The sequence below is a fragment of the Canis aureus genome, chromosome 4 (genome assembly GCF_053574225.1).
Source record: "Canis aureus isolate CA01 chromosome 4, VMU_Caureus_v.1.0, whole genome shotgun sequence".
NCBI classification, from domain to species: domain Eukaryota; kingdom Metazoa; phylum Chordata; class Mammalia; order Carnivora; family Canidae; genus Canis; species Canis aureus.
Window position 1 is genome coordinate 13953930 of NC_135614.1, and position 19533 is coordinate 13973462.

At 40.6% G+C, this 19533-nt stretch overlaps 1 protein-coding gene across 9 annotated transcripts in view; it reads right to left on the bottom strand.

Annotated features, from left to right (window-relative positions):
• Positions 1-19533, bottom strand: part of ANK3 (ankyrin 3) — a 663260-nt gene that overhangs the window by 26382 nt on the left and 617345 nt on the right. For 6 of the 9 annotated variants that reach the window (XM_077894615.1, XM_077894620.1, XM_077894617.1 and 3 more), the window contains 5 exons: positions 10073-17896; positions 9358-9432; positions 6184-6315; positions 5150-5293; positions 1761-1851 (listed from right to left, as the gene is read on the bottom strand). In XM_077894615.1, coding sequence (XP_077750741.1) covers positions 1761-1851; positions 5150-5293; positions 6184-6315; positions 9358-9432; positions 10073-17896 — 8266 coding nt within the window. Of the gene's footprint in view, positions 1-1760; positions 1852-2130; positions 2440-5149; positions 5294-6183; positions 6316-9357; positions 9433-10072; positions 17897-19533 lie in introns of all 9 variants that reach the window. The other 3 variants (XM_077894622.1, XM_077894621.1, XM_077894623.1) reach the window with 1 other exon arrangement.

Genomic DNA, 19533 nt, shown 5'->3' on the forward strand with positions numbered 1-19533 from the left:
TTAGTGTCTTTGCTTATTACCTGTAGAATTCTGAAGGCAATAACTGGCACAAGGTTCTATATGATATATGTGTTTATATGTATACATATATATATCATGTATGTATGTATGTCTGTAAGTATGTGTTAATTCTTATACATCAAATTCTGATTGTACATAAAAAGTCCCCATCAACAGCACACCCTATTCCATATGTGTCGGAACAAATGGCACAATGTGATGATGCCATGACCTAAATGTATCTATTTCCCACTATGCAACTATAGACTATGTGACTGTATTAGAACCCAAACATCAAAATTAGTACAATAGACAACAGAACAAAATAGACAATATTTGTTGTTTTTGCAACAGCCTGTTTGACAGGCTGACCACAGAATTTTTTGGTCTTATCATTCTTCAAAAGGAATTTTGTAGAGTCCTTTTTGCAAAATGTTATAAATTCCCTCTTTGGGATTTTTTATTGAGCAAGCAGCTTATCTACAATATGAAAATATTAAATATGGTTATGGAAGAAACTTAAGTTGGATGCAAAAAAACCTGAGGTTATCACCAGTTGCCACAGAAATAAATTACATTTCAGTTTGATATATGCATAAATAAAAATAATGCCAGCTATTACTGAGAGACTATTTGTACCAGTCATTTGGTAGTCGTTGTATAGGCTTTCTTTTTCAATCTGTAAACCTGTTTGAGGAAAGTAGTAGTACTCTGATTTTTAAAGCTGATTAGAGTGACATTTTTAGAGCTTAGAAATTCATCCAAAGTCACAGAGCGCAAAGCTAATACTGGTGGGATTTGAACTAATGCCTGAAGGATGCTAGGTTCTCACTTTCCTAGAGTAAGTCCAGCGTAAAAAAGAACCAGATTCATGATTATAGAATTATTTTGGTTTTCATCAAATTTCCATCATGGCAATATAATTTGTGGTGAGGAATTACATTATGCAACATTGCACATTACATAAAGTGTTCATGTAGGAAGAAAGGATATACAATGTTAAGTGTTTTCTTAGTATGGAAGGAGGTCTGATGACTCTGCTTCTCCGCATTTTCTACATAAAGACATTTAGAAAAACATCATGTAAAAGAAATCCACCGAAATTTTAGTGGTGGTTATTGCCAGATGATGGGGTTTTGACTTTTTAAATCTGTTTTAAAGTTTTTGCATAATAAGCATATTATGCTTGAAGTCAGAAAATAATAGAAATGCTCATATTTCTAAAAGACGTGGAGTTTTATGTATTACATTATGTTGAAAGCACATTACTTACTGGCTTTGTGAAAAGAATAATACAAGTAATAAGCTAGAAAGAGCAGCCTTCCAAAGTAAACATATACGTCTCTGGCCTGCACGTAAAACTGTTTGCATTTTACTTCAGGCCATCAGCAGTTGTTTTGTTTTGTTTTGTTTTGTTTTGAAGTAGGCCTCACACCCAATGTGGAGCCCAACACAGGGCTTGAACTCACAGTCATGATTGTCAAGACTTGAGCTGAACTTAACTGACTGAACCGCCCAGGTGCCCCTGCCTCTGCCCCCGCCCCCCAGCCCGCTGTCAGTAGTTTTAAGAATTGGATTTGAGTTTCATGTAACCTTCTCTCCTCCAGATTAGCAGGCAATGTACCAACCTTTAAGGCAGGTATTATCCCCAAGCTGGAATGGTGATTTAGAAAAAGAGTAATTGCTAAAAAGCAGGTATTTAAAGCAAACATGTAACCTTTGTTTCACTTTTTTTTTTTTTTTCTGAAACGGAGCCATACCTGTCATCCAGCCGTTCTAGTAACCCACCAGTTATTCTTCGAGCCTGAGCAGGGGACTCTAGGTTTCCACTTGATGTCTCGTTCTGCCAACCTGAAAGTGAAGACATTTCCAGTTCTGCTTGCTGAACACGTTTAAGAATAGCCTGTACTTTTTCTTCTGTCACCTCCTCAGACTCTACTCCTTCTTCAAGCTGAATGTCCTCAAATAGAGATTTGAGTTTTTCTTCCGTCATCTCCTCATCAGGACCAGATTTTCCTTTCTCTTGCTGCTCAGAGCTTACTCCTACTTTCCTAGTCTGTTTCAATGGCTCTGCTGGTTTAACATCCTTTGGGACCCCAGCCATACTTCCGAGGTATTGAGGATACTCACTCAGACACACATTCTCCAACTGGCTCTCATCTACATCCACTGCGTCAGGCATTTCTGTTAAAGGCATTGAGTCTTCGAGTTTGCTGTCTTCTAAGGAAGTGTCTTCTGCAGTTACAACTGGAGGTCCATCTGCTGAATGCTCTACGTTCCCCTGGGAAGGCACTAGCCCATCACTCAGTCTACTGGGGGTTCTAAGGGGAGACTCTATGCTAGAGATATCGCTAAAATAATCATCTTGCTGGCAAGGGGTGGGTGGTGTGTAGTGCAACCCTGTGGGAGTTTCCAGTTCCACTTGAAGGGAAGGATAACCTATGGAAGACAGTACATTCGGACTGACTGGAATGAATTAGAGTACATAAAAAAAAAAATAAACCACATGGAATGAATTAAATTATAGCAGGTATGAAAATGTATGATGAGTTACAGAATAATGTTCATATATTTATTGGTTTAGTTCAATTAAATGTAATACAATGAAATAAAAGACTAGTGCAAACTATAATAAAACAGAATATTAATTAAGATATAAATGATTTCTATCAATTTTGATAATTTTAATACAGTAACTTAAATATACAGACGAATTCAATCCAATACAACGTTAGCTGTCGTTATACAAGATACACTTATTCCACAGCCAAATTTATTATCTTTCTACTTTTAGCATGCAAAATCTGTATTGTGGTGGACTGCATACAGCAAGCCACAAGAAACCAATTTTTATAATTAAGTCACTTATAACTTATTTGAAGAGCTTTCCAATTCTAATTGTTACTTTTTCTCACATGAAATTTACAGTGAAGAAAAATAAATTTAATCTTTGGAAGGAAATTATTATTAAATTTTAGAGCAGTAGCACTGGGGGAAAGAAATCTAAAAAAGATGTTAAAGATAGGATCTGAAAAGCAGGTAAAGTAGAAAAGACTCCAAGGAAAGTTTTCAGGTGTCATAACGTGACAGCGATGAGAGGGTTGTGGTGTATATGGAGGTCTTAGTGAACCTGGTGATAGGGGTCCACTCAGAACCACAAATCAAATAAGGAGAAAGAAGGAATGATACACAACAGAGACAGGAAGAAAGCCATTTGCAAAGAGCTCTCTGAATATTCACGACAATGCTGTGAGACACGGAGGTTTATTTACCAGCCTACTCAGAGGGGAAGGAGGGAACAATGCCCTGGGTTTAACCTTCTTGCTGTGTGGACCAAGGGAACATTTTTCTCCTTCAGCAGAGAGAGAAGTCAACAATGGTCTGGTCATGGTGAGGAAAGGAGGTTTCATAAAAGTTCAACGAAGAGGAGAGACAGGAAAAAAAGGCAGCCAAGCACATTTTCTGAATTATTGGTCTACAAAACTAAAGCCTAATTTTCCCATCAGTCCATGACAAAAACCAACTTAGCCTTTGTTGTAAATTAAAATTGCTATAGGTAAGTAGAGTCACCTATAAACCAGAATCTTGTTGAAAGGTTGACTGAGAATAGCTGAGGTTTATAATGTGCACAAGTGAAATTTACTTTATATACACATTCCTAAATTTCTCTATGAATTTTTAAGATAAGAAATGTAAAGTATTAAGATGTAGCCACGAAAAGTTCTTGTGAATTTAATGATATTCTGATTTTAAAATGTGAAAAATAAATCAAGCTTTCAATTCTATTGACTATTTCCATTATTTTCTGGTTATCTTGCTCACTCCTTCCTTCCTTCCTTCTTTCCTTCCTTCCTTCTTTTGCTTGTTAGATATTTTCTTAATTTTTCCCCCAAAAAGATTCCATAAACTATAACTTGACAATAATTCAGAATTTAATATAACAGTGGTCTACCTTTAGTGCAAAAAGAGACTGGCTACCATCATATGGTCTCACATATAAGAGGAAGCCTTGAAGACAGCTTTTTCCCAAGGTTCTGTGGTATTTATAAGCTTAAAAGAAAACCCTTTGAACATTATTGTCCGTCGTATTTATGTTATGTGGATAATAAGCTAAGCTTTAAATTTTCTGTCGACTTTAACTTTAGTAAGCAGATACTCTTTTAAGAATTTGACAACTTTGCTACTAACATATGTAGAACTAGAAGTTATTGATTTTTGTTAGCCCATCTTTGCCAGTTTAAAAATGAGAAAAAAAGCACATTTTTCAAAACTTAGGATAGTAGAAAAATATCCCTAGCTCTTCTTTCTACCTCCATACCATCATTATTTTTTACTCGAAATTCTTTACAGGAATAAATTTCCATTTGTAAAAAAAGACAAGCACCTTGAAAAACATAGTAAGATATTTGTTATACTTTACTTAATGCTTTGATTTTTAAAAAGCCCCAATTCACACAATGAAGGGAAGATTATAATATCACTATATAAATTAAACTAATGCAAAAAAGGAATTACTAGGTTATTAGTCACACCTATGCTCACTGAATTAGAAATGACACTGACTTTTATATATGATATATCAGGCAGGATTTTTCCAAACAATAAATGTAAGCATATGAAGTTAAAATAATGCTAAGTAAGTATAACACGTTTTGGAATGATGCATTAGATTTTTCTTAGTACGCGCTTAAATACTTGGCCCCTAAACAGGAATTCACCATTTTATTTGACAACTTGACCCAGTACCTTGATTATCTGGTAAAAAAAATAGCTTATGATTTGGTCTTATGAATATATCAACGAAAGAGTGTTCACTAGTTGTTTAGGTTAATGTGAAAATGACAAAAACAATGCATTCTCTAGATAATAAATTTTCTTCCACTTGGTCATGTCAAATATTTGAAATACCAACTCTTTCAGTTAACTTATGCTTTTATACCTCATTATTTGTATTTTATATAACAGACATTTATCAAATTTGTTCTATCAGAGTGTTTATTTGCAGACTCTAGTAGAGAAAATGCTGTGAAAATGAGAAATTAAGTCAAGCAAATCACAATTTAGTTGGTTTTAAATGACTGCCTCGTCCTACACACTTTCAAATTTTATCTCAAATGATTAAATAAATATGAACACTAAATTCAATTACCATCAACAGGGTCATGGAAAACATTGTTCTCATCTGCAAAACTTCTGGTGCCTGAAATATTTCCATAATCAAATATTGGTCCTTCTAGCAGAGTCACTATATCTATTCGATTAATTTTTGTCAAGACCGAAGTTAAGGCATCAGCTGAAAAAGGAGAAAAGAGGGTTGAAAAACCCGATTAAATTATTTTCTTCCAGTCATCACAATATTCACACAAAAGCATGGCTTTCTTCACCCTCCTAGCACTTTTAGCTCCTCCTGCCTGCGGCTCAGCCAAGACACCATCCAGGGGTTTCAGAAAGCTGGCTGTTACAGGGAAGTCATGTTAGGGTCTTAAGTATCACTTTCTGAGGCTGTGTGTGATGACAGCAACACTGATTCCACTGTAAGATGCTGAGCAGATGGGCCTCAAAATAGCTAGACTCCTTTTAGTTACAAGGGGATCTATTAACATTTTAAACATGTCCCTCTCCTTTTAGACTGTCAAAATCGATCACCCTCATATCTGATGCTTAGCATTTTAATGACTCACTGAGGTCAGGCTGACCCAGGCAAACCCGCAATAACTCGCTCCGCATTGTCGTGGGTTGGCACTTGTCATAGTATAGCACCACACCCCTCCCCTAGCCCAACAGAGCTAAACAAAACAAACCCTAAAAATATTAGAGGATTCTCTGCAGCACAGATGAAGTGGAATAAAATGATTTCATCCTATCCTTTCTTTCCCTGTGCACCTAGCTCTGGCCACAGAGGTAGCCTCAGAGTGTTTCTGACTACCACCCCCCAGAATTAGATTTTCATTTTAGATGGTCACGGAGGGAACCAAAGACAAAACACAAAAAATTCACTACTACTTGCTTTCTTAAGAATCTTCCTAGAGACAGATGTCTAGAATATTAGCGCTAAATTAAACAAGGGTAACTTCAAAAGCCTTGCTATTACTTTAATGAAACTCTGGTTTATCGGCAGTAGGCTTATCTAAAATACTGAATCTATGCAGTTTTGAAAGTTAAAGTAATATAATGTCAGCATACTTGTAGCATTTTTTCCGTCTCTGGTAACCCATTTTTTTAATAACATGAAGCTTTGAGAAATTAAAGAATTTGGATTTTCCACACGTATTTGATTGATTTCATCCACTGAAAAATTCAGTTCCCTTGCCAGTTCTGTAGGAAAGAAAAAGAGTTACTAAGATTTCACATTCTACTTTTATCACATATATTTCATAAAAGTAGTGCTCAACCGTCACACACATACATTCAAAGGAATGTTATAGTAAAACCCAGTCCAGCCTTGAGCACTAATCTTTATATGCTTGATTTTACAGGGAGGTGGTGATCACACGCAGACTGTAACTTAACTCTCCTGAGATAATCGCTTGGTTACAATTAGATTCCCTCTTGAGAGATTCTTCTATAAAGATTCTTGATCTGTACAAAGAGGATGTTGCTGGATTCTTTTAATTCAGCCAAATCATTCTTTGCAGTTTGCACAGACCTCATATAAGATGGGCAGGGATACACACTCAAAAATATGGCACATGAGATGCTGGTAGTATGCCTTCAGGAATTCCACTTGGGAGGTTAAATGATGAACACAGCCCAGATCGCTGTCTATGCTATGCTGCTACTTGTACAAGTAAAAGGGAGATGTGTGTCCCTTGTGTCCATGTAAATGTCTGTACCCAAATACTCGACCTTGTTCATCAGAGTGTCTTTGGGGAGATACGTATGAGCATTAGTGGCTGCCTTGGCAGAGGGAACCCAGGAGTCAAAGATGAGAAGGAGCCTGACTTTTCACTGTCTATTTCTTGTGTAGTTGAAAAACTTCCTCAGGTATATATTACTTTAAGTGATTACAGGAATAAAAGGGAAACAATTCTCCCATGGAAAAGGAGTTGGTCAAGATTCTACCCCGCTTAAATATTTCTAGGATTTAGCGAAATGCTTTCGGAGGCTCAATAAACTCCAGACGCCTTATCAAGAGATTTCATGTCTAGAAATCTATCATGATGATACATTGGGTTGGGCACAATGATTTACACACATGAATGTTTATCTCAGGCTGTACTACTAAAAAACTGAAAACAATCCAAGTGCTGAACAAAAGAAGAGTTAATGAAGTGGCTTGTGAACTGTTTTGATCATGGCCTACAGTTAGATATACATTGTATAGCGCGATGTTTATATAAATGAAACCAGATCTCCAAGAAGCAAAACTCAGCATTAATACTCATATTACGCAGACATTTCCCCCCATTCTATTCTATTAAAAACAAAACCAAAGTATGCATTGACTTCATGACCCACGAGTGCATTATAACCCAAAGTTAGAAAAATACCATTATATAGTATGTGTGCTGGATGTTTTTTTCCATTAAAACCAAGATCACAGAATATGCAATTTTGTGGAAACTAGGTTATAACAAATAAAGCAAAAAATTACATTATGTATATAATGTTAAAGCTTTTTATACAAAAATCAAAATACATTAAGATGTTAACAGTGGTTCTTAGGGACAGAATTAAAATTTGCCCTACTAAATGATCATTTTAGGAGATCTTCACTGAGCATATAGTAATTCAAATTACAAAAGTTAAATTTCTTTTAGGTTCTTCATTCCTCTGTGCTTTAAGAGACAACACTCCGTACTATCCAACAAGCCCTTATGATCCAACTGTATCCTTTGTCTAGTGATCCAGTGAAGAGTCAAGACACACTGTCACTAAGAATTACAGTTTTATGGCTTTATGTCACATCTTCCCTCCAAATTTACTCTGACAGACTAAGGACTGGATTTGTCTAAGGCAAATAATCTAACAGTATGGGCATACAATACCTCAAATCAACATATGCTCCAGTATATTTTCAGATCACAACGTCCAATGTTAAAATATAATTATTATTAATTTTATGTTAACAGATATTTATACATAACAAATTGTTATTAACTCTCAACAAGCTGCTAAGGATTACTCAAACCACCTGTCTATTCAGGGTGCCACCAGGCTCCTGGTCATTAGCAGTGTGCCTGAGAGCAGGGGCTTGGTGGAAGGAGGTAGGAAAGCTTAATAATTTGGGGGTGAGGGCAAGGACATAGGATATTTAAAGGAAGAAAATGTAGCTGACCTTGTTTGGCATTATCTGGTTTCATATTCTTCCTTTTAACAGCAGAGATAATCACTTCCCTGAGTATAGAATATTGCTGAGGGTATACAAGATGACTTAGATATGATAATGGTTAACATTTATATTTTAAGCTATTGTGGTTTTTTTGGTTGTGTGTTAAAAATATGCACTCAAACTATAAAACTTAAATTTCTCTGATTCATGTGGGGTAGGATTAACATCAGATCTACAAGTAGAACTTTCCAACGGATACAGAATCTTATCTTCATCTGTACTGAGGTGAAATCAAACTAAATATTCCTTTTCTACACACAGATCATAAACGGTTTCATTCCTCTCACTGAACTCAATGACTTTTATAAACTGAATAGATTTATATACGTGCATCCTACTTAAAAAATTGTAATTCAAACGTTCAACTTCTCATTTTCTTGTTTATGTAGTTATTGAAAATGATCCTCGTTTTCCTTTAGCAAAGTGATATAAGATCTCTTTTTCAATAAATCTCTGGACATAGAAGTGAGTCCACTTAAAGAAAAGTACCAGGTAAATAAATGTACAGGTCATCTGTGTGTATCATAAAAACTATGAAGATGACTTATGAATGATTAAAAGTTGTGAAACAGAGGCATGGGTTAATTGAACTGATGCCTAGGAGAGCTGCCTCAAGGGCATACACCATGTTTAAAATCCATAAAATTTTGGATTATTTAAAAGTCATAAGCCTTAACTATGTTTTCCTTTACCCCAGATAAATAAGTTTGTTACTAGGTAAAATGTTATCTAATATTACCAGAAATGGCAGTGTGAAGAAAGTGTCTATATTGAAGATTTAAATTTCTCTTGTTTAATGTATATGCACTGAAAAAGCTTTGAAAAAGGCAGTATGTGAGTAAGGTATTATCGATAACTATCTCTGGGTAGATAGAACTGTGGGGGTGATAAAAAGTGTTTTGTTTTGTTTTCCACTTGTTGCTTGTTTCTGGTTTGTTTGTTTTTTTAATATAATGAAGCCCTTGTGAGTAAGAGAAAGAAATTAAGAAATTGTATTTGTTTCACTCAGGAGTGTATACACTTACCTGTCCAACTAAGTCCCAGGTGATCGGCTACTATTGCCATCCTGATATCTGTCCGTTCACATGGACTCTGTGGACCTACGATTTACAATTTCTTAATTAAAATAATCATCAAGAAAGACACGATACTGGAAAATTGTTTTTTTTTTTTTAGCAGTACTCAGATTTTACAGAGAGACTAATGCTAACACTGTACACTTAAATGTGTCCTAGTCACCTACATGAACACTTCTCTTTTCACACGGCTCACTTGATTGTCACCTGCGCCAGCCAAATGTGAGACTACATGGATGCTCGATGTGATGGAATCAAACATGCTGACGAGCTAGCTACTGGACAACGGTTACAGAATCATCGTGTCGGTGAAAACACCAGGATGGGATTCCAACATCTGTGCTTCTACTTTGACAGAATCATTAGTACATTAAAAAAAATAAAAATAAAACCACGAGCTGCTCATCTTGAAAGACACCAACATCTTGGGCATGCTTCCCTAGCTGTCTACCGTGTCGTTTGGTTAAAAGGGAGAAGGAAGAGTGTAGAGACAGCACACACGGATGACAATGACAGGATGAGAAACTACGGTTAGGTCACTCGACAGGCAATCACGACAGTTCATGCACTAGGGTCTACGCGCCGGAAGGTGTTTACGAACTACGCTCGTTCTCCAGGATGTGAGCAAAGAGTGCTCGAGAGACCTGACTGCCTTCATCCTCACCAGTCCTCCTACTGCTCCTTCTCTCACTGCCGGCCTTTTCACTCTTTGATTTTAAAGGTGCTGCCTCTGTTTTCTTATCTCTAGCAGACTTCGTTGTAACTGAAGGCTGGCCACCCCGGGAAGTCTCGGACAACGACGTGTTTCTTGAGGTACTGTCTTCCTCATCGGACAACTCGGACTGCATTTTTCTGTCTTCTTCCGAGAGGCGGTCCACAAGCTTTAGGGTCTCACCACTAATTCCCTTAAAATATTCAATGGAATGTTTACATACTTCCTTAAGCTGACTCTTCCTAACTGTTACTGTGGCGGTGGTGGTGGTGGTAGTGGTGGTGGCGGTGGTGGCGGTGGTGGTGGTGGTGGTGGTGGTGGTGGTGACACAGGTGGATCTTACCTTTACTGGCAATTTGGATGGAAGCTGTTTGGCCTTGCCTTTCTCTGGCTGCCCTGGCTTTTGTGTGGCACATGCCTTTCTAACTACGTTCTCCCTGTGTGTGTCTTTTACTGGAATTCTGGACTTTACGTCTACACATGAAGAAGCAACAAGGGTTTTGGTTTTCTCAGATTGACTGACCTGCTTCGTTTTACTCACTTTCATGTTTGGCATATGACTTGGTGGGTAGATATCTTTTGGTGAGGTGGCCTTTATGGGAAGTTTGGATTTTCGCCTAATCCCTATCGATTCCTTGGTCTTTTGCTGTTCTCCAAGAACTTTCTGCTTATCTCTTACACAGTGTCCTTGCAGTACCCCTGTCTTTTTTCCTGACGAGGTTTTCACTGGATTAGCTTTCTCTGTGGTACAAGTGGGTGCAGAATGTTCTGTCACAACTACATTACTTGTAATGTTATCTGTCTGTATGGTGGAAGAATCCAAATTGTTGTTGTTATTAAAGTTATCTTTCTGGAAATCATGTTTTTCTTGGGGCCTAGTGCCTGTGTGGCTACTGGCTGTATTTGAAATCATTGTTATGGTTTCATTCTCTAGCCCCTGACAACTGGTCATCACAGCTTCTATCTTATCTGTCACTTCTCCAGAGCCTTCTTTCTTCATGGTCATGGTGGATGCAGAAATTCCCATTTTTATAGGCGTGCGCAACTTGGGGTCAACTTTAGAGGCGCTAGTGGCTGCTGCCGATTTCTCCAGGGAGCCACTACTGGATGTGCCTTCCTGACACTCTCCGCTGGTCGGGATGCTGGGGTTAGGTTCGACTGGAGGTGCCTCTACATTTCTCTCTAGATTGGTTTCTACAGTGGTGTCCCCTGACTGTGGCTGTGGTGTGGCAGTGACCATACTTTTATCCCCTTCCCCCTGGTCCCCTGACTTCCCTTCAGAAGTATGCTCACCAATCTGGAAAAATTGGAGCCTCTCTTCAACAAAATCCCTCTTGCTCATGTCAATTGCACCACTGCGAGTCATCTCAAACATTTTCCCTTCATGAAATGGGAAGGGGTTAGGCTCACTAGTTGGGGTACTTTCATCAGTTGGCGTTCTGGCTGGCGTTGTATCAGGGGTTGTTGCTGGAGAGCGGTCTTCCACAGCCAGACCAAATGGCTTAGTTTCATCTTCCCGTGATTTACCATCAAAAACTTCATCATCCCCTCGGTTATTAGACCAAGGATCGAAATCTAGACCTTTGGTAGCTACGGTTTTGAAAGGAGTGGCAAATTCTTCATCTACTTTGTAACTGAAGTATGTATCTGGAAACACTGATCTGTCAGGATGTCTGCCTTCTAGTGTGAAAAACTGGGCCCCCGATTTCTGATCAGTCTTATCAGGAGTCTTTTCGGATGAGGACATTTTAGAAGGTGGCTTGTCTTCGTCTGGTCCCATCCTTCCCTCCTCCTCGATGACTTCAAGTTTACTTTGGCTAAAGGAGCGATCGGCTGGCTTCAGGATGCCCTCCGTGTTCCAGACATCTTTCTTAATCTCCATGGTTTGACTTGGGAGTTTAGAATCACTCTCTGTCAAGCCATCATCCTCATCCTGCAGGTCGTAGCCATCCAGAGAGTCGATCTCTGTGGCATCCGTGTCATGAGAAAACTCGGCCGTGGTGGCGATGGAACACTCGGTGATGGACTGGTCATTGTTCCCATTCTGGGCAGTTTCGTTCTGAGGCGAATCGAGGCCAAGGCCAAATTCATTATCTTTTCCAGATTCGTTACTGTCCAAGTCTTTCTGGTTGGAAGGCTTGTCAGCAGGAGCTTTGGATTTTGTCATTTCCTTTTGTTCATCATCTACTTCCTTTAGCTTGAAGGTATATTTTTTAACTGGGACAGGCTGATAGATCGATTCGTCATCACTCGAGTCACTGACGTCGGCCCCGGGAGGAACTGGGGAAGGCGGCTGCACTCTGATGACCGGTTCGGCCAGCTGGTACTTGTCATGCTCGTCTTGCAGACTGACTTCAATCATGTCAACCTCTCTTTCAGGGAGATAATGATGTTTCTTATCTGGCTCCATCTGGTCTGCATCCAGTGGTGGAGGAGGGGGAAATTCGATGTAGGCAACTCTATTACTTTTGGGTCTTTGGCTAGAGTCTTTGCTCACATCGGTAGGCGTTTCCCGCCCAACGGCCGCTTCCTCCACGGTAGTCTGCTTCAAGGAGGCTGACTTGGCCTGGTCCTCCTCCTCAGATTCCTCAGAAACCTCGGGAATTGGGCTGGGTTTGCCTGGTATAAAAGCTATGAGCGAGTCTGGTGTCTTAGACGTAAATTCATAACTCACTTCCTCTGAACTGGGTGTTTCTGGGGTCAGGGGGCTTTTCCCAGAGCTGTCTAGAAAGGAAACTTGCTCTAGAGTGTCATCTTCTGGGCTACCCTGGGGAGAAGGAGGCTGCTTTTGCTGTCTAGTTGTATAAAAGGTGCCCCTGGTCTCTTGTACTGTCTTACACTCCTGACTTATGATCTTTTTTACACTTCCTTGCTGTATCTCCTTTTCATATTGCTTCCCCACCTGTACAAAGCTGACATACACGGGTAAGGTTTTTATGTCTTTCCCTCCCTCTGTCTGGGCTAGTGGAGCAACTCTTTCCAAGCCATCAAGGGGACTGTGCTCGAACACATCACTAGACGGGGATTCCTTTCCTGGGCTAAACTCTAAGGAATCAGGAGATTTGGTGGGGGAGGTTTCGGTCTCATCGAGAGGAGGGCATAAGCCTACGTAACTCTGACGTTTGGAAACTTTGCTGATTTCTGAATAGGTGACTTTTTCATCTTCTATAGAATTAAAGTGCTGCGTCTCGACTGTCTCTTTGCTCATACTCGACTGGGGTGGCTTTTGCGATAGTTCATGCGGGGGGAAGGCCGACTGTTCGCAGAAGCCGTCGGGGATGTCAGAAGGCAGCATTCTCCTTCCCTCCGCAGCTCTGACCGGGATGTGCGACACCGCAGAGCTCTCGCTTCTCCTGGGAGGCTGTTCAAGAGATCCACCCGGCCGTTCCCCTTCCTTCACGACATATTCCCTGTATAAGACCTTTTTGGAGGGAGATTTTACAGTCATTTCCTTAATCTCTGAGAGAGAGCCATTTGTTAACAGCTTGTGTTCTCTCTCAGTCACAGACATAAACTCATTCCTTTGATCAACAATCTTACTCTCAGGGTGACCAATGTGATTCTCTCTTACATCGTGAACAAGCACATGCGAAAGTTTTTCTTTCTGCGACTTATTGTTAGCGGCTCCAGCACTTTCCCACGTTCTAAAGACCTTTTTGTCCCATGGTCCCTTAGTAGCTAACTCTGAGGTTACATGACACGCCAAGTCTTTAGCCTGTTGCTCAGAAAAATAGTCAGGCACTGCTTTACTTGACATTTCAGTCCTCTGCGCTTTCACATCCTCGGGACCAGAATCATTTACAAGGATCTCGTTGCTCTGGGCAGGCTCGTCCTTAGCCTTTAGCACCATCACACCGTTTTGCACAGATGCGCTTTCGTCTGGGAGGTCTACGGCCTTCGGCTGCTTTTCTCTAGCAAAGACCTGGTACACAGGCAGCTTGCTCTCCTGGATTTTTTTAATTGGGATTCTTGACTGGCCCTCCAGCTTTCTGTCTTCTTGAGACACGTCCTTACTTTTTGCCTGTGCGCCTTGTTCAAATTTTAATCTAATGGAACTGAGCTTAGATTGTTTGAGCTGAAACCCGGACTGGGGCCCTTCTGGTGCCTTGCTCTGCGACATGCTTGCTCTGGCTTCCTCTGGGGACCTGCTGTCCTCGGGCTGCGGGGAGAGCACCTTGTCCTCCGGGCTGCCGGGCAGACTGGAAGCCTTCTCATCGGCTTTGGGGAAGCCTTGTCCGTCATGGCCGTGTTGCCTCGCCTTAACCCACTCGTCGTTGGATGCCAACAGTTCTGTCAGCAGGACCTTCTCGGGGCTGCTAGTGGCAGGGCTCTGAGAAGAGTACTCTTGGCCATTTCGAGGGCGTGGCTTTTTCTCTGGGGACTGCAGTTCGTCATTTAGCTTTTCGGTTTTGTCACGAAAAAACTGTGACACTTGAGTCAGTTTTTCTTCGGCTTCCTTCACAGTCCTGTCCACCCTATCTTCATACATCAACTTCTCTCTACCTCTGTCTAATCTGTCCTCAGCAAAGCGCATCCACATGGCATGCTTTGGACCACTAACATCGCCAGAATAGTGCAACACTGTCACTTTATCAAAATGCTCATCTTTAGACACTTTACCTACACCATTTTCAGACACATCTTTATAGATTTTGGAGAGAATTTCTTTTTTGGGGGCAGTGACTACTTTTTCTCTGGGCCGCTTATCAGACCCCTGTAACTCTGAGCTAGGGGGTCCTGCATGGTCTGTAACTGATTCCTCGGTATCAGAGTGAGACACATCTAGCTTTTCTGACAGAAGCATTTTCTCAGCAAACCTGTAAGACTCCCCTCTTAGTTCTGACAACTCATCGTCATGGTATTCTATTGAGTGCTGACTTAAAAGCTTCAACGTTTTATAAGAGTCATCAGATATGAGTTGAGCAGAACTAGGGCGACTGTCTTCTTCTTGGGACACAGGAGTGTTTACTCTGGAAGACTCCAGATAAGAAGGCAGTGACTCTTCAGCGGTAAGTTCCTCTTCTTCTTGCTGACCCTGTTCCTCTGGACAAGGAAAAGCATCGTGTTTTTCTGGCAGAAAATCTTTTAGGTTAATATCTCCCCGGGATAAGTCTTTCTGATATACATACATTTCCTTTTCTGGATGCTTTTTGGTTTCTCTAATAATGACTTCAGTGGGCTCAGCTTGGTTACCTTTTTCGATGTGGACTTCTATTACACGCTCCAGTTTGGGTTTCATTTGGTTGTCCTTCTCTGCATGTTGGGCTGCGGTTTCAGCAGCAGACTTGTGCACGTCTGGAGGCACTGCCGACTTATGCTCAAACAGCCCCGCCAGTTCTTTGGAAGGGTCCCGCCCGGACTGAAAGGCCTTCATGATGTCATGGACCGACATGGTTTCCTCGATTCTCTCAGAGGCGCCTTCGCTGCCCGGTGGAGAATGATAGACCATTCTGGTGGTTGTGGTGATGTGCGTCTCTTCTTTGACACGCACGCCTTTGCTCAAGACTCGGCTGTGGTCGTCGTCTTCACCGTTGGCTTTCATTTGAAATGCTTTAACTTTATCCTTAATACTAGAGGCAGTGGGCTTGGGTTCCAATTCTGTAAAAGTAGGTGAAGGTTTGGGTGACACGGGCTCCTCCGGCTGGCCCGGGGGAGCGTCTCCGGCTGAGGGCTCATAGCTCCTGATAACATGCACCACTTCAGTTCTCGTTTCTGTGATGACGGGAGGGATGGGGACTTCATGGAAGAGGGGCTTAGGACCAGTGCTTTCAGCGCTCTGTGGGGCTGAAGGTGTCTTCTCACTTCTTGTTTCAAAGCCACTGTCAGACAAGGGGCTTTTGTCTTGGTCATGTTGCGAAAAGTCATCCGGAGACTCTAAGATTGTGTCTGTTCCAAAAAAGGAGTCGGCCATCTTACACAACTCTTTCTCAGAGGTCGAAGGCCTCATGGAGGCTGGAGGCATTTTGAGTTTGTGTTCCTGCAAGGCGATCGCGGGCTTTAAAATCCTTTTCTGTCTCTCTTCGCCATCTTTCTTTGCATCCTCAAACTTATACTTTAGATTGGTCAGTGAACTACTTCCAATATCGTTTGTTAAGTAATCAATGACTTTGGTCAAGTTATAATCCTTCTCGGAGGCGGCTTTTGCTTTCACTTGCACTCTCTCGGGCAGAGACGGAGAATGGCTCACTGTGGCTTGTTGTCTGGCTTCTCTTATTTCTTCTGAACTGAATTCTATCCAGTCGTCTTCGGGAGAGAGTCCTTTGTCACTCTTTGGTGATTTGGGTGGTCCTTTGTTATCTACACACACATCTTTCTTAAGGATTTCACTCACTTTCACTAAGTCTTCCTTTACTTTCTCAACAATTTTGAAAGGTTCTTCATCGTCTATCCTCCCCTCTTTTGGGAGTTCAGGTTGGAAAGGCTTCTCCTCAGGCACGTCTGTTTGTAGTATTGCAGTCATCCGCATTAGGTCCTCCTTCATTTCAGCCACGTCTTTTAATATCTCCTGACTGGAAGATAAAGAAGATGGTGTAGACAGCTTAAGGGCAGAGGGTGCAAGGAACAAAGACGACTTAAGTGGAGATGAAGTTCGACTGACATGGGACTGAGGGCGTGTCTCCGTAGTCAATGTTTTAACGGGTGACAGCAAGGCTGCTGCTGATTTTGTAAGTGAACTAGAGTCTGGAAGTTTCTTTAATGCTGGTTCGGGCAAAACATTGACTACAGAGTATACTGGCACTGTTATTATCGATGACGTTACAGATGAGGTAGTTGCAGATATTGACGACCCAAGGGATGTATAGAGTGCACTTGCGGGAGGAGTTCTTAGGGACTGAAAAGCTGATGGTGTCGGAGAAACATAGGACCTGAGTGGGGAAAATGGCATTGCTGTCGTGGTAGAAAGCACTTTCTCAACTGTGTCAGTGGCTGCGTTAACCACAGAGCTCACAGAGTTTGTAGCGGTAGAAATTTTTTCCTGTAACGTGGCAGTGGCTTTGCATCCATTAATTAAAGTTGAAGATGACGGATATTTCAGGGGGGAAATTGATCCGTTGACTAATGCTACCTCTGCGTGTCCAGGTATCTGTTTCACTGGTGATGACAGAGAAGAGGCCATGGTGACTTTCGCCGATGAAATGACATCAACTGCTGATTTGGCTGGAGACAGCACTGACTTTAGAGGTGAAGATATGAGCGGTGCTGCTGATGTAATAATCGACTTAAATGGCAAACTTGAGGAATACATATGAATGTTTGACTTGGGGGAGGCAGGGGGTGTCATAGTAATGGACGACCTCTCCAGAAGAGAACCTGCCGTAGTCACCGGAGAGGTGCGGGAGGAAAATGTAGAATTGGATGCCAGCCCTTTTAAAGGCGAGGCCTCTGGGACGGTGGGAGCTCTAACCAGGGTACCAGAGGAAACTTGGATATTGTATGGAGATTGTGACACCACTGTTTTTATCGGTGAAGAAATTGTCCGAAAGGATCTAATTGGAGATGCCACATCACTAATGGATTTAACTGAAGATGTAGTTGACGCGCCTAACGTGGATTTGATTGGAGAAGGAGTCGAAACAGACCATATGGACTTTAACGGAGAAGCTGATGGTGTATTAGAGGAAGAGCTTGATAAGGAAGTGAAGCCTGACTTGGCTGGCCCAGGCACTGTAATCGGAGCTGTTGTCCAGGACTGGTATGGTCTTGTAGAAAAGAATGGCTTGTATGAGTAAGTGGTGGGGAGGGATCTTGTTGCTCCTGCACTCCGTTCAACTGTTTCTTAAATTTGAAAATGAAATCAAACACAAAAATCAACAAAAATGGTTGAGAAACAGAGAGACCAGAGAAAAAAATTGGTCAGTAAACTTTGAAATATTACAAAAGCAAGTACAATTGTTTGCATGATTTAGAATGGAAGAGGCCAAAGGAACAATTAAGTAAAAGAGGAAAAAAAAATCCACAGACATAACTAATCCAAAGTTAAAAATAAACAAACAAACAAAAAACAGAGCAATGTGAAATGAAAGACAGAAAAAGCACATCGCAACCAAATAGGCCAACAATGAGAAACAGAAAACATGAGGAAAGAATTAATGATGAGAAAAATAACCACAATGGAAAACCGTTCCCTTACTTCCTATTGACTTTCTTATGTGCTGGTTTTGAAATATCAGCAGCCATTCTGCTTTGCCTGTATAGGTACAAGTTCATTTTGTGCAACCATATAACTTTCATTTTAGCAATTTCTAACGTTTCCTATCCTTGAGCCTTTCGGTGATACAGATTGCACCTACTTAGAACCATATCGATGTGTGTCACTGTACATTAAATATCTAGAACTCCTTTTTTTAGAAAACTACTCAAGCCTTTTTCATGCAGAATCCAAGATAACTTTTATATGACAGGCAACTGATGTGCAAACTGTGAAGCCACTGGATTTTAAATCTGTACCTTCCATGCACAATTCGGTTATGCTTCACACCCATAAAAAGCCAATAAGAGCAAGAAATTTTCTGAGTCAGAACTTTAAAAGAAAAAAACAAAGAAAAGGAATGTTTGCATTTATTTTTTCCATGCAGCATATTCCTTTTGGTGAGGAAAAAGAAAATGTAATATGAAATGATTTAAAAATGCATGTGTACATACACACAAAGGGGGAAAAAAAGCAGAAAATATGGGTCATGGTTACCATAAGCAAGCAAAGCAACTGAAAACATCTTATCATGCGCAATATATCATGGCAAACAAGCCAATGAAGTAATACAATTTTTATGCTGTGTTATGCACAATATATAAACTTTTAAAAATACTTTCACAAGAGCATTTAGAAAGAAGAGTACACTTTTTCCATGAGATGCAAAATCTTGGTACCTTTTGAGATTTTAGGAAAATATTTAATACTGCATATTAAAAACACATTCTGCGACTCAATATGTCCACATCTGGAGTCATCTTCATTATGGATAGAAGCACAAGGTTTATTTTGGATATGTTTTCACAATTATCATACTTTTAATTCTCAAAAGGTATCATGGGGAAATCTAAAAAAGCACAGTCATATTTTTAACACCCGTATTTAAGTATCTACAGTGGGATTCAGTATATATCTGTATACGTTTTTATCCAGGGAAAGGTGCCAATTCTGGTGCCTCCTCAGAATGTTCATGGGACTCATAGATACCCCAAACACTGGAGCAGCCATGAGGCAGATCTACCACTAGGAAAGATGGATTTAATACCAGCATTTATCTGGCAATCGGACAAGAAACACACAAATGAGGTAAGCACACTCGCCAGGGGAGACACACTTGGTCCTCTCTACTTTTCCAGCTCTACCAAACAAACCGAGTTGGTCACAGAGATTTGGAATGCCTGTCAAGGGCTAATGGTCTATGTCAAAGTTGAGTACAGTTTCG